The sequence below is a fragment of the Ascidiella aspersa genome, chromosome 4 (genome assembly GCF_963924565.1).
Source record: "Ascidiella aspersa chromosome 4, kaAscAspe10.2, whole genome shotgun sequence".
NCBI classification, from domain to species: Eukaryota; Metazoa; Chordata; class Ascidiacea; order Phlebobranchia; family Ascidiidae; genus Ascidiella; species Ascidiella aspersa.
The window spans coordinates 2,280,605-2,293,844 of NC_139450.1; the positions used below are offsets into that span (position 1 = coordinate 2,280,605).

Here is a 13,240-nt window from a genome sequence, read left to right on the forward strand (position 1 = left end):
CGCTATATCCTATGTTGGTGTAACGGTTAACTGAATCAGATGATTGAAAGGAGGTATAATGGTGACTGTCATGCGCGTTTCAAAGTCTCCATTTTTGAGTAATGACAGTTAACGCAAAATTATGCTCTTTCAGCATACTTTAAGAACACGTGCTACGTGTGCAATGGACACAACTTATTTCCCCTCAACCGCAGCTTGTAATTTAGCTGACTTGGCACACCAGTCGAATTATGTGTGATTCTACCACAATTAATCACACATATTTTACGGTCTTGGTTTGTTTTTTTGCCTGAAGATTGCACACTGTGGTTTCGCAGCTGGCGCCTGACAAGATTTTCGACGACGCACGTGATCGCTTTTTCTGTACGTATTTGGCTGTTTCTGATTAGTTTTTTTATGACGTCTTGCAATCACTATTATATGACGTCGCAGTGTCACTGTTTTGTGACGTCTTTATTCATTAACGTCAGTCGAACAAAGGGGAATGCCCTAAGTTGAAAATTCAGGACACCCCTTTTGATTTTCTGGTTACGCCCCTGATTGCCCCCCACTGGAAAATTTTCTGCGGGCGCCCCTTGGTGCGTATTTGTTTTAACTTGTTACATGTGTTGATTTGTCGTTGACGCCCCTTCGTTTTCTTTATAGAAAGCCGCGCTAAAGGACGATCAAGGCGGTGAGCCTTTCACTCGTCTGATTTTTGTAGAGTTGCTACTCACCGTGGCCGCCCCAAGCCACGCCATTAGGTATCGGACGAAGTTACAAAAAGCGTCATTCAGTTATAAAATTCAGTTAAGTCCTTTATTAAAGTTGTCTTTCAACAAATTTGATTTTACATACTTCAACCTTTGTTCCTCTTGTTTTCACTTTTTACAGCTATAGCTATAGTTCAAAATAAAAAATAAAGCTTGTGACCACAGAACCATTTATTTATAGGAATAAAAGTTTGTAAATGCGCAAAAAGTGTTAACAAATCATAATGGACACCACTAAAACTAGCACTGACGAAATAAACGTTTAAAAATAGAGGGAGCAAAACATGGTTTTTAACTACGGTACACCAATTTCAAGGCTTTTTGAATTCATTGCAAGCCTTTTTTTCTTGTTGACATTTATTACTAGCAGTGTGGATCTCTGTCTGTAAGATCACAGGCAATTTTAAACGGCAGGATTTGAAACTCACACACAATGTCAAAAAATGAAATAAATAACTTATATTTATACAACTTTAGAAGAGTAACAATAAAGATCCTCAAGTCAGTTTAATACAAAAACATCACAAGAAAAAAGGAAAAAAAAACTTTCATCCCATTCGTCCCAATGATGTAACTCAGTCTGTTTACATGGGTTTAATTGTAAAAAGTAATTAATTGCTTGTTGTAACCGAAAAATTGTTTCCTACCCCACCCCAAACGTTTTTTGGCGACTTTATTCCGAAAAACGTTTTTCTTATTTCAACGAATTTTTGTAAAGGCGTCTTGTAATATTTTACCTGTGTTCTGTGCCCGCAGCCTGTTGCACTGTTTATACTTATACTCTCGCGGGCTGTGGAGTCGGAGTATGATTCGGGACTCGAGTAAGATCACGTAAAACTACCCGAGTCCGACGTGCGCAGTACCGGTACCAAATTTTGAAACTGATATGGACACCAACTGTAATTCGTAAAGTCGGGATGGAATTTGGTGGACTTTTTGCAACATACATTGCGGACGAACGATAGGACAGCCCTATGAGTGGATTGCTGTTTAGCCACCTTAACTAAGTTACGTGAATGGGTAAACTACAGTCTGTAGAGTCTCGAAAAAGTCGCACATTTAGCCGGAGTCGGACTCGGCTTATTTTTCACCGACTTCTCAAACCTGATATTCTCTACAATTCTTTAGGTTTAACATCACTTAAAAGGGAAAAAATAAAAATTAAAAAAATATTAAAAAAAAGTTTACAATCACTCCCTCAAACAAAAATCTGGTTCCGTCCCTGACCTTCACATTCAATTAAATCATGAATAAAAGTTCGTAACAGTTAATATCATGGCTGCCGAGTCGGAGTAGGTATGTTTTGCTGGAGTCGTGACTCAAAAACGCTACCCGAGTCCGACGTGGACATGCGCATACCGAATTCGAATATCTTCCGTACTGCATATTTAGTACCTATAAATGGGTGGAATACATACTGTAAATTCGTAGCCGGACTCGACAGTCAGGCTAGGTTTGTGTTTAATCGACTCCACAGCCCTGGTTAGTAGTGAATAAATATATAAAAAAAGAGACAATACAAAATACTTCAAATCAACGAGACAATAAGCAAAATTAATAGTGGCTTTAGGCTGTATTTTTGCCTGGGTCTGGAACATTTTTAAAACGGTAACAAATATAGGCGCGTTGATTAACTCGGCCACCAGCCATAGCAAGGTCAACTAAGTCGTTTGGGCTCCGGAAAACAAAATTGAAATAAATTAAACACACCTTAATTAAAGTCCGTAGGCCTACACACTTTACATTGGAATATTTAAGCACGGCTGTGTCAAAACCTATAGTTTAAAAGAAAAAAAAAAGTTTTGTGCGTTTAAGAAAATAGCAATCCAACTAATTGAAATACCAAGTCCAGGTTCTGTCATTTTAACCAAAAAATATGTTAAACTTATTAAAATTCGCAAACTCGTCCAATCATGATTGATATTTCAATTTGCAAAGAACAAAAACGTAACATTTAAAAAAAGCAAACTGTTTCACAGGTCGAGATTCGTGGAAAAGAATAACGAAAAATTATTAAATTTAAATAACCCAGGTCAAGTCATTCGTCCGTAGACTAAAGTTAAGTCCAGTACAACACTGTAAATGTTTCGAAGGCAAAATTTGTATTCTATAATTAATTAAAAGGCTGACAAAAAATACTTTTTGGTATAATTTATTGAACAGTTGCTCGACGAACATCTTAACGTTTTCCTCGTTAGTCTGGTGCCTCACTCCATCGCGACATAATTGCGCAAGAAAGCGACGAGTAGAAAAATCACCATGGCAACCGCGTTGCAGCGCAGTTTGCACCCGGATCCTACGAAAACAAAAGAAGGCGAAAATATTAACGCTAAAAATGAGCTTTTTATCGAGAACTATATGACACACCTTGTCCTTTATAGGCTAATTTAACCGCTTATAACTACTTGTAACTGGTTTCCGAAAAGTTGTAGGATAACTTTTGACATAAAAAAATTATATTCTGGTTTAATTTGTAGTTTGTATCGTAAGTCGGCCTATTCGAGTGGAGATTTAATCGGTGTTGTTGAGATTATATACTTTAAACTATGAGTATTTTAGGGTCATGTTTTAAATGGATAATTAGGCCTAAATTGCTACTTTGTTTGAATGTCCGCTACTCGACATTCTATTCTGAATTTCTGATAGCCGATATTTTGGTCAAAGAGTATAACCCCCCAAATCCGATATCAAATGACCTCGTTACTATCCACAAACAAGCGAAATAAATTAAGTTAAAACGGTTAATCGTATTTGGTTCAGGGTAATGTGACCAAAATTTGAAGTCGAGGTTCTTTAAGTTGTTATTCTACTATTTTTAAAACAGATCCAACATTCAAGTTAGAATTGCTGCGTTGGATGGGAAAGCAGGGCTCATATTCCCATATCAGTTTGTTATCGGATCGTTTTCGATATCACACGAGTATCGGACGAGTAGGTCTACAGATAATGTCACTTAACGTGAAGTATCGGCTCCGATCCGATATTATCGGCCATATCGTAGCATTGCAGTAATTTGTATATGTTGCTTTTTTACCAAAAAGTAAGCCTTTCCATTGCATTTAAAATTTAGGCAAAATGCAAGTTTGCCAAAAGCACTCAAAAAATATGTTACGAAAATATTCCCGTCAATTCGCTAAAAAGCTCTTAAGATTTGTGAATTCTAATGAACCAAATTTAAGGGAGTATGGTCACCCATCTTCAAAAAGAGCCCCGTGACTGATTTAGTCCTTTCTAAAATGGCGGACAACACCATAAAGTCAAGCTTCAATAAATGTTGGCTTTAAAATTCACCTGAAATACTCCAGTCGAGTCGAAATCCGCTCTGGGTTAAAGAAGTGTCGCTGAAAAAGTAGATTTTGACCAGATTGGTAGTCGAAGTAAATTCACGTGGATAGGATTTCCCGCAGTAGTAACCTTTCAGCTAGAATCATAAATTTAGTTTGTTAAAAAACCTCTCTATCCTTTAGCTCGACTGTGGACTCGAGTAAGACTACAAAATTTCTCTGTACAGTTTCTGATCAAACATTTAATGGTAAGTATTACAAGTGCCGATATGACATAGTTGTATAACAGAACTGATAGTTTCAAAACTAGTGTAGTTATAGAGATGAAGGAATAGGTCAGATAGGGCTGTCACTAGTGACTCTAAACCTCTGTCGAGCGTTAGCGAAAGCTGCCAAAGCATATTCCTGTTGTATTCTATTAAGTGTGCTTTCTTCTACATATACTTATAAGTTCAGACTATTTGAAAAAATATGCAAAAGCTATCAGAGTCCCTAGTCCGACGTGCGCATGCGTAATAACGAATTCAAAATCGATACGGCTTCAAACTGTAATGGTTAATATTTTTCAAGTATGCATTGCGAGTGGATGGGTTATATAACACCCTATGCTTGGATTGCTGTATACCCACCCTATCCCAGTTACGTGAGTGGGTGGAAAATACGCTTTCGAGTCGGCGCCGGACTCGGGACACGACGAAATCTTTAAATTTGAGTCAGAGTTAAATTTTAACATTGGTTTAAAATGTTAAAATTGGGCCGAAGATTAAAATAATCCAAAGTTTGTCGCGAATTCCCTAATACACATCACTATGTTTTGTTAAACTTTCGTCTGATGTTTGTTAGATTAAAATATCACAAGTTTGGCGTTATTAGTTTTTGCACAAAAGGCGCGTATAGCACAAATTGCACTAAACGCTTTGCAGGACACCAGACTATTAAATGTGTTACTTAAGAAGCAATCGCACATTAACTCACGTCACTTTCTCCATCGTAAAGGGCCATGTAGTCGTGACAACCAGATTCGATAGAGAAAGAAACAAACGTCACCTTGATTGTCTGTGAAAGCACAAAGCGCTTTTAGAATGTGTCAATTTATTACTATTAAAGTTGGTGTCGTTAGCAAGTGTATTTATAGAATAACCCAAGTGGCAACTTTAACAGGATGTAATTAAAGTCGCAGTCCAGGTCACTGCTATACCAAGTCATTTACAACAAAACGAACCATAAAATATGGAAAACTTATTCGTTTCCTCCCAATAATTCGTCAATTAAACACCAAAAAACTGGACACTTATTAAACAAATTGCTTTACGTGTACTAATTGCGATGAACATCCAATTACTGCCAAGGATGTATTCAAATAAAACATCTAGGTTTAATTCGTTTGCCTAAAATACCAAGTCAATTCAAGCAGTAGCCTACAACACCGACTGAAGAATTGATGTTAGTCTACCTATATGTAGCGGACGAAGGCTGGTCTTTAACCTAGAATGACGGCCCCAGTGTTACCTAGGTTGTGAATTCGAACTTTGCCATAGGCTTATTTTTCTAGGCTGGCCGCGGAATTCAGCCGTTTTTTAGCCCAGAAAAGTGCACATTGTTTCTTGTTTTATCTGACATCTGATAAGTTCGCCAAAATAACAGGATCTAATCTGATATCGATTCTTTCCAAAAGACCTAATTATCCCAATAGCATCCAGTAAAAAAGTATCCAGTAGTATTGTTATACCAAATACACTTTTCACTCAGTTGTTGTGCATTTAAAATCGAGCTAGTCATCAATTCAGTTAAGAGCTATGCTTAGTCTCTTAAAAATAGCTTTTCACGTGGAACAAATATTTTTACCGATCCAATTGGCCCGCGGATGCGCCACGTGCATGTTGCTGAGTTGGGATAGTTCGACGGGTAGTTGGGAGAGCGAATGGTCCCGGATGAAGCGGTGAGATCGGTGACTCCACACGAATACGATTGAGGTACACTGTCTGCGGTTTAAGTGATAATACAAAAGTCAGTGGTACCTCGAGGAGATTTTTATAATAAGCAACTGTATGTGTTAGCAGTGTTTGAAATGAGTCATTTTAAAGTTACCTAAGTTCTAGTCAAGTCATTTGTGAAGTAACTTAAGTCCAAGTACAGTCTTTTAAAAAAATAACAAGTTAAATCTCATTCCGAGGCATTATTACAGATTCGGCAATTCCATCGTCAGTATAAAAATGACGATAAAGGCCATAAAATACAAGAAACAAAAATAGTAAGGTAAAGAAGATGGTGTTATAGTCTTGACTTTTTACACTGATGGTGGCAAAGGTATTGCCGAACAGTTTATAAACAACAAAATGTCGATTTCAACAAGTATTACGGTTTTAGTAATTTTATTTAAGACTACTAAGAAAACATGTGTATTGCGTTCGGGAGTTTCGCAAATTAATAACTGAATAGAACGAAGTTTCCCAGTAAACACGTATAGCTGGTATTTCTATTTGTGACTTACTAAGGACGCTCCATTTTATGCGGAAACCCCTATAGTGGAGCGTAGAGTCAGAGTTGAAAGTCACTTTTATTCTTCGGCCAGTAGAGGAAAGAGTACGTGGCATTGAAGAGCCGCAGAATCTTCCCAAAACCTGTTTTTCGTCAACACAGTCACTACAGGCGTCAGTAAACAGTCCATGCACATATAAATCTACAAACACTGTGCTCTAGCCCTTCTCAAGTCGTTTTTTGATCAACGATAACGGCTTACGTATCATAGTAAACCTTAAGTCTTCGACAGACCAGCCGAATCTTTATTTTGAGATACAAGCAAGGCAATGCTAGGCAAATAGCCAGCCTGCAGTGAGGTTCAAGCTCACAACCTCGGTCATCCTGGGACCGTCGCTATGCCAACTGAGCTACCCAGGCTCAAAGAGGAGCGAGTCGAGAAACAGATAAAATGCGTGAAATTTACACCACTGGCACTGCAGGTTTTCACATAGGTCTAAAATTAATACCCACGTAATACGTTCATAACAAATAGAACTTTCAGACGATTAGCGCGTCCAAATTACATTATAGCAATAATAGAATACCTTGTGTTTTTCTGGGGACGAATTAATTGTATTTGGGCTTGTAAGGAAGGAATTCGAAAAAAGTTTTAGAACCACTGGACTTGTTACTAAAGTTATTCGATCTCCAAACTGACGGTAGCCCTACCCTGGTCTCTCCGTCGTAAACTGTTACATTGTCGCGATTTGTAAACAAAGAGCATCCCGACTCCAACGACCAGCTGAGGAACTGCAGCTTTATCACCTGGAAAAACATGAAAGGCAGAAATAGATTACGGTGACATCACCAAGGGGGTGTGGCAAACTTGCAGAAACCACACCTCCGAATTTGTTTCAAAACGCGGCACTAGCCTGTTTTTTATTAAAATTCATCAAACTACATCTATATTTTATGCGCAGGATGATTCAAATTTTCATTTACCTTTTTTCTGTCGGTAAATACTAAAAAATTAATACTCAGATCTTTACTGTAATAAAAATTAATACTCACAACTGCATTCATATTATTACCTCCACCATAAAAAAATGTTGAAATGTTTACATTCTGCCGATGCGCAGTCCAACTCTGGCCCTATACCACAAGCAGGACTGCGGAGTCGAAGTCGGACTCGGGACTCGAGGAGTCGGTTTGTTTTTGCTGGAGTCGGACTCGGGACTCGAGTAAGACATTGTAAAACTACCCGAGTCCCGAGTCCGACATGCGCATGCGCGGTACCAAATTTTAAAACTGTTTTGGCCGCCAAATGTAAATTGTAAAGGTGGATTATGATATGGTGGAATATTTTCTAACCAAGTATTTTGAGTGAATGAATTATTTGACACCCCTATAGGTGGATTGCTGAATATCCACGTTATTTTGTTTCGTAAATTGGTGAAATAGAGGCTGTAGATTCAGGGCCGGACTCGGGACTCGACAAAATCGCTCATTTGACCGGAGTCGCACTCGGGTTTATTTTTTGACCGGAGTCGAACTCGGGTTTATTTGTTGACCGGAGTCACACTCGGCTTTATTTTTTGACCGGAGTCGGACTCGGGTTTATTTTTTGGCCGGAGTCGGACTCGGGTTATTTTAACCGACTCCGCATCCCTGACCACAAGTAGCAGCACCAGCTCCTCAAGGCTGACTGATTGTCCTATGACTTGGTTTGATCATTATTTTCCACTGACATGTTCAAAAATTCCCGGCCTCCTTCTTGGCCAAAAGAATAAGGCTACTTTTTCCTTACCCTTTGCTTTTTACTTTCTTTTAGTTCGTAAAAAAAAAAAAAGATTTAAGTTTTTCGTCGCCGCATTAGTATTTTACCCCGCGGGCCGGATCCGGTCCGCAGAGTTAATTCTACCGACCAGTAGCTTGGTTTTCTAATTAAGATTAAGCTTAGTTATAAATGTTGTCGGTGCAATTCCAAACATAATTATGATAAAATTGTAAACAATTTATTAAAGGTCACTGCATTATTTGTTACAGGCAGGCTCAGGTGGCAGTCTTTTGAAGAAAACTTTTTTTTTTACTTTTTTTTTATCTAGTTAATAAAGTTCGACATAAAATATTATATCAGGCCCGTAATCGTAAGGCCTTTTAGTTATTATAACGTTTTTTATTATAATATTATTAATAACATTACCGTTATAAAAAGTTATATTATATAAACATGAGTTCTGACGTTAATGTTCTGCTCAGCTAAAGTTCTGTGTATACTTATAACATAATATAAAACTGTATTATTTGTATATTTACATTTGTATATTTATATTTTTATTTGTATATTTTACGGCCAAACAAACCGGTAAGCGAATAAACTTGCAGACAACATAGCAGTGCGGTACAGTAGCTTCAAAGTTAGGTGTTGAGTAGGTTTATGTCTCGCACCTCATACAAGAAATAGGATTTTTTAAGCGCGATTTTGGACCAAGCCACTAGGAGGCGCGCGTACGTATAGAAATGCGTAGTTGGCGGAGTTTAGAAGTGTTCACGTTGCTTGACCCCCGCCCGACGCTTTACGACGTTTTAAAATAGCGTAAAAATGGGCTGTTGTTAACTGATTTTCATTTTACAATGTAGCATTAAAAATGCTAAAAAATACGCTACAGTTGTCCAGTGCTTTATAAGAAAATGTTTGGTTTACCCTGGTATAAACCTAAGCGGACTTATAAAAAATATCGCCAAAAGTTAGGGTTGATAAATAATGGACTCACAGATCCCACTGCTGCCTCGATTCTCCAGACGCAGTGGGAACCGGCAGGGTAGAAGCCTGGATAATTTGGTGATTGGAGATATCCGCTAGTCGATCCTCTCAACACTGCGTTTCCGCAAGTTGTATCTGCAATTGGAAAGTCGTCTCACGAGTAGAAAGAAAGTGTCGTCTTACAAGCGGAAAATAATTTGAACATGGGCTAAATGTTAATGTTAACAATATCAGACTTAAGTTAAAATTAAATTAAAAAATTAAAGTATTGTAATATTGTGTTTTGGTCGACAAAAGGCAATAAAAGATTGGGAATGTAAGAAAAAAGCGATTGCTTTCTTTGGCTTTTTACATATTGCGGTTAAATATGAAACAAAAACTAAAATCAACCAAACTAACGTTACTAAAGTACACTAATAATTTTAATATTTATTGGTTATGAGAATCTTTGCCACATGTAGCCTATATCTATTTTACTGTCATTACAGCAACTGAAGATGCCGTTTTAGGCCAAATATATATTCCGTTCGGCAAAATACGATCTTGCATTTCACTTAAATTTTTAAACTCCGAATTCATTGTTTACATTCTCTTTAGGGTAATACAGAGATTGGTTTCAAATCGTTTCGGATTCCATAAAGATACGCACTTTTATATAATTCTGTTTGTACGCTAATTTATCACCTGTTGCTTCATACAAGGCATGAAAGCCTTGTCGATTGATTACAGAGTCGGAATTAAACTCAATCTTCATGATCCTGCCAGTTGAGACCTGGGCCGGTAAAAGACCAGATCCGCAGAATGTGCCAAGCACCTAAAAACAGAGTTGCCTGGCTTTTTTAACTTTGAATCGTCGAATAACCAGGTTACTACGCATAAGCGATCCAAAAAAAGAGGTTTGGTAGCGGTACAAGAACACCCATTTAAGCAGAACACATTGCTTAAACACACAGGTAGCCTAACGAAGAGAGCTTACTAAAAATGAACTTTTGTATAAATGAATCCTATTGAAAGATGGACCTTTTCAAAAAAATTCGACCTTTCAAAAGTCAACCTTATTGGAAAAATCTACCTTATTTTTTGGAACCTTTACTGTCCCGACAGTGAAATATGTCAGTTAGCTTACCGTGTATAAACCGTCGTAGATTTGAACGTAATCGTGGCAGATCAGGCCAGTTGGAAACTCCAAGATGAACGAATCAAATCCGACGGTTACCAACTGTATAATACATTCATAATTAAAAAGATAAAAAATTTAAAACGATCCACCCAAAAATTGTTTCACAGTTATTCGTGCATCATTCCATAATTATGTACAATACAGATGCTTTTAGTAAAAACAACGGGTATAAGACTATGGATAATTAGGAAATATTTATACCAACCAACCGAAATGTTTTATTACTTTTTGTCCATATTCCTAATTGTTGAACCCCTTAAATATCATGAAAGCAAGTCAAGTTATCTATATTTACATGTTTTTCATTCCTAAACTGATAACCGATATTTTTGACAAAAGTTTATTTTGACAAAAGTACTAAATGGCGTCGTAGCTATTTGCAAACTAGCAAAAACATGAAATTAAAACGTTCAAAGAAAAAAAAATTCAGGTTATCCGGCCAAAATTTTCGTTAGCGTTAAAAATTTAAGTTTTTCCTTTTGTTAGGTTTATCTTTTAGCGTAGAACCGCTGCATTTGTTAAAAATCATGGCTGAAAAGCGTATATGAACTTAGCGTCAGATCAGCACCGATACCACCCTGGACCCTGGTATCGGACGAGTAGGCCTACTAATATAAAAGTATCGGCTCTGATCCGATATTATCGCACATCCATTCTTTAAATACTATAATTTATAAATAAAAATTAAAACCAATGCTTGTTTAGACTGTAATCCTACGCCGAAAACACGTTTTTACTGCTGGTTTAGGAATAACAAAGCCCGTGCAGAAGTAGATAACATTTTGAACGTTTTGAATAACTCTTTATTCATTTTCAACATCTTGAAACGTTCAAACCTACTTCTGTATGGGCTTTGATATTCTTATTAGGCCTACGTCTTACTACAACTTCCAACCATAATGCTCCTACAGCTGATTTATTTTTTAATTAAACGTTACGATACCATTCTTCAAACGAAGTTTACCATTCCGCTTGGTACAGTTATTGTAAGTGAGCATTGCGTCGACGGGGGATAGTTCAAGGGGTAGTTTGGGCTCTTGTAGGTGCTTTTTAACCGTCCTGTATTTGTCGTTGAACAAGTTTGACCTGAAACAAATTTTGCACCTGTAGTTTTAACAACAGTATACGCGATGGATGTAACATTATTTGGCTTTAATCGAACTAATGTCGAAAGTTAACAACCAAGTAGGATGTTTTTTGACCTGTGGTTGCCAGTGGTGAAAGTGAGCCGTAACGGTCCGGAACGGTTTTATTAAAAATTATTAATAAAAATCTTTAAAAATAATTCAAAAAACTTTTTTTTTTCTACCGCGTTCTTGACTGTATTTAGACTAAGATTTTAGTAGTAGTGCACGACGCAAAACTATAACCTCAAGTTTATAGACGTCCTTTTATGACGTAACTTTGTGACGTCATTATTGAAATGTTATTGCGTTTCTGTAAGAAAGTTTTTCTACTTTCCGCTTCAGGTTCGGTTCGGGTTCAAGGATATAATCTAAGTTGCGTTGAATCTAAAAATGTGGGTCAACAAATGTAGAGAATAATCTTTGAATAGTAAGCCATTCAATTAAAGTTACGTGACGTATTAAAAAACAGCAACTCATTATTGAAATATTTTAAAAATAAAAAAATCAACGTTTTTTAATCAATATTCAAATTTGTTCATAAAATTTTAAACATGGCATAACTTGAGTCTTTAAAATACAAGTTGTGACGTCATGCTGGAGGGAACCGCTTTTATTACCAGGTTCTAGTTCGGTTATGGTTCATGTTCTTTCAAATTATTCGTTCAGTTCCGGTTCGGCTCCTTAAAATCGTTTAAAAATCGGTTCAGGTTCGGCTACGGTTCGAAACAAAATGACCCAAAACCGGTTTATAAAGTTCCGGTTCGGTTCCGCTTCGACTCCCTGCTATCAGGTTTAAAACATTTTAATTCTTCTAAACGATTTCGATGCTACAAGATTTCAATTTAGGTGTATGTTTAGGAATATAGATTTGCGAAATATGTCTTCTAGGAATATGGCTATATGTCGTGTTTATTATAAAAATACAAAGCCGTTTTTAAGCTGATTAAAAACGGTAAAAATATTTTCTAAAGCAAAAATTACCTATTTGATCTTCACACTTAATTCTTTTTTTTGTAGTTTTACTTACAAAAAACAAAGTTGTTTTAATAAGTGATCATTTATCAAGGAGAGGTTACTCATTTTTCATAAAAACGCTCAAAATCACAAAAGGTTCAATAATAGTTTCATAGCGCAGAATTATTCGCCTTAAAGTTAGATTATTGAAAAAAAAAATCTGTAATTGTTCCTACCTTGGGTGCTTTCCCACAGAAGAATTGTAACCATCAGAAAAGTTACAATCTTCATTCTTCAGCTTTGTTTTTAGGTAAACAATAAAAAACGATAAAGCTAGTGAAGTCTGTGTGGCAACAAGTATTTGGCCCGTGATTTTTTTCAATCTTTACATTTGTCTGACTCTTAAAAGTGGCTAACTACTGACTTAACTTGGCGCCCTTTTTAACCTAAACACTCCTGCTGGATTATAATTATCCGTCATATTTGAGTTGTAACAATTTAAGTAAATCTAGTAAGGGTTGCAAAATAGATTTGGGTAGACTATTTACGGAGCTGTAATGTTGCTTAATAACGAAATTGCAAAGCCAAAAGGTCGAGTAGATCGACATCATCTTGATAAAGACGTTTCGATACGAGCTTGCACCATCTTCACTTAGTGTGACTGAGTGAGAGGTATATCTTATGTAAATAGCTAAAAATACAGACCACAATTAGTTTCA

General features: G+C 36.8%; 1 protein-coding gene across 1 annotated transcript; it reads right to left on the minus strand.

Annotated features, from left to right (window-relative positions):
- Positions 1-911: 911 nt before the first annotated feature.
- On the minus strand, positions 912-12,926 carry LOC146146617 (CUB domain-containing protein 2-like). Its single transcript, XM_083387200.1, has 11 exons — positions 12,758-12,926; positions 11,405-11,526; positions 10,387-10,479; positions 9,945-10,074; positions 9,271-9,395; positions 7,226-7,321; positions 6,528-6,657; positions 5,882-6,018; positions 5,012-5,092; positions 4,044-4,173; positions 912-3,048 (listed from the first exon to the last, which is right to left on the minus strand). The coding sequence occupies exons 1-11, from the start codon at positions 12,810-12,812 to the stop codon at positions 2,960-2,962; spliced, it is 1,188 nt and encodes a 395-aa protein (XP_083243326.1). The 5' UTR covers positions 12,813-12,926; the 3' UTR covers positions 912-2,959.
- Between the last annotated feature and the right edge of the window lie 314 nt (positions 12,927-13,240).

Excerpts from the sequence above, each read along its gene's own strand:
- LOC146146617 (XM_083387200.1), bottom strand. The coding sequence starts at position 12,812 with ATGAAGATTGTAACTTTTCTGATGGTTACAATTCTTCTGTGGGAAAGC. Across the intron at positions 10,075-10,386 it reads TCTACGACGGTTTATACACG|GTGCTTGGCACATTCTGCGG; the intron begins GTAAGCTAACTG and ends CTCTGTTTTTAG. Across the intron at positions 4,174-5,011 it reads TTTACGATGGAGAAAGTGAC|CTGAAAGGTTACTACTGCGG; the intron begins GTGAGTTAATGT and ends TTATGATTCTAG.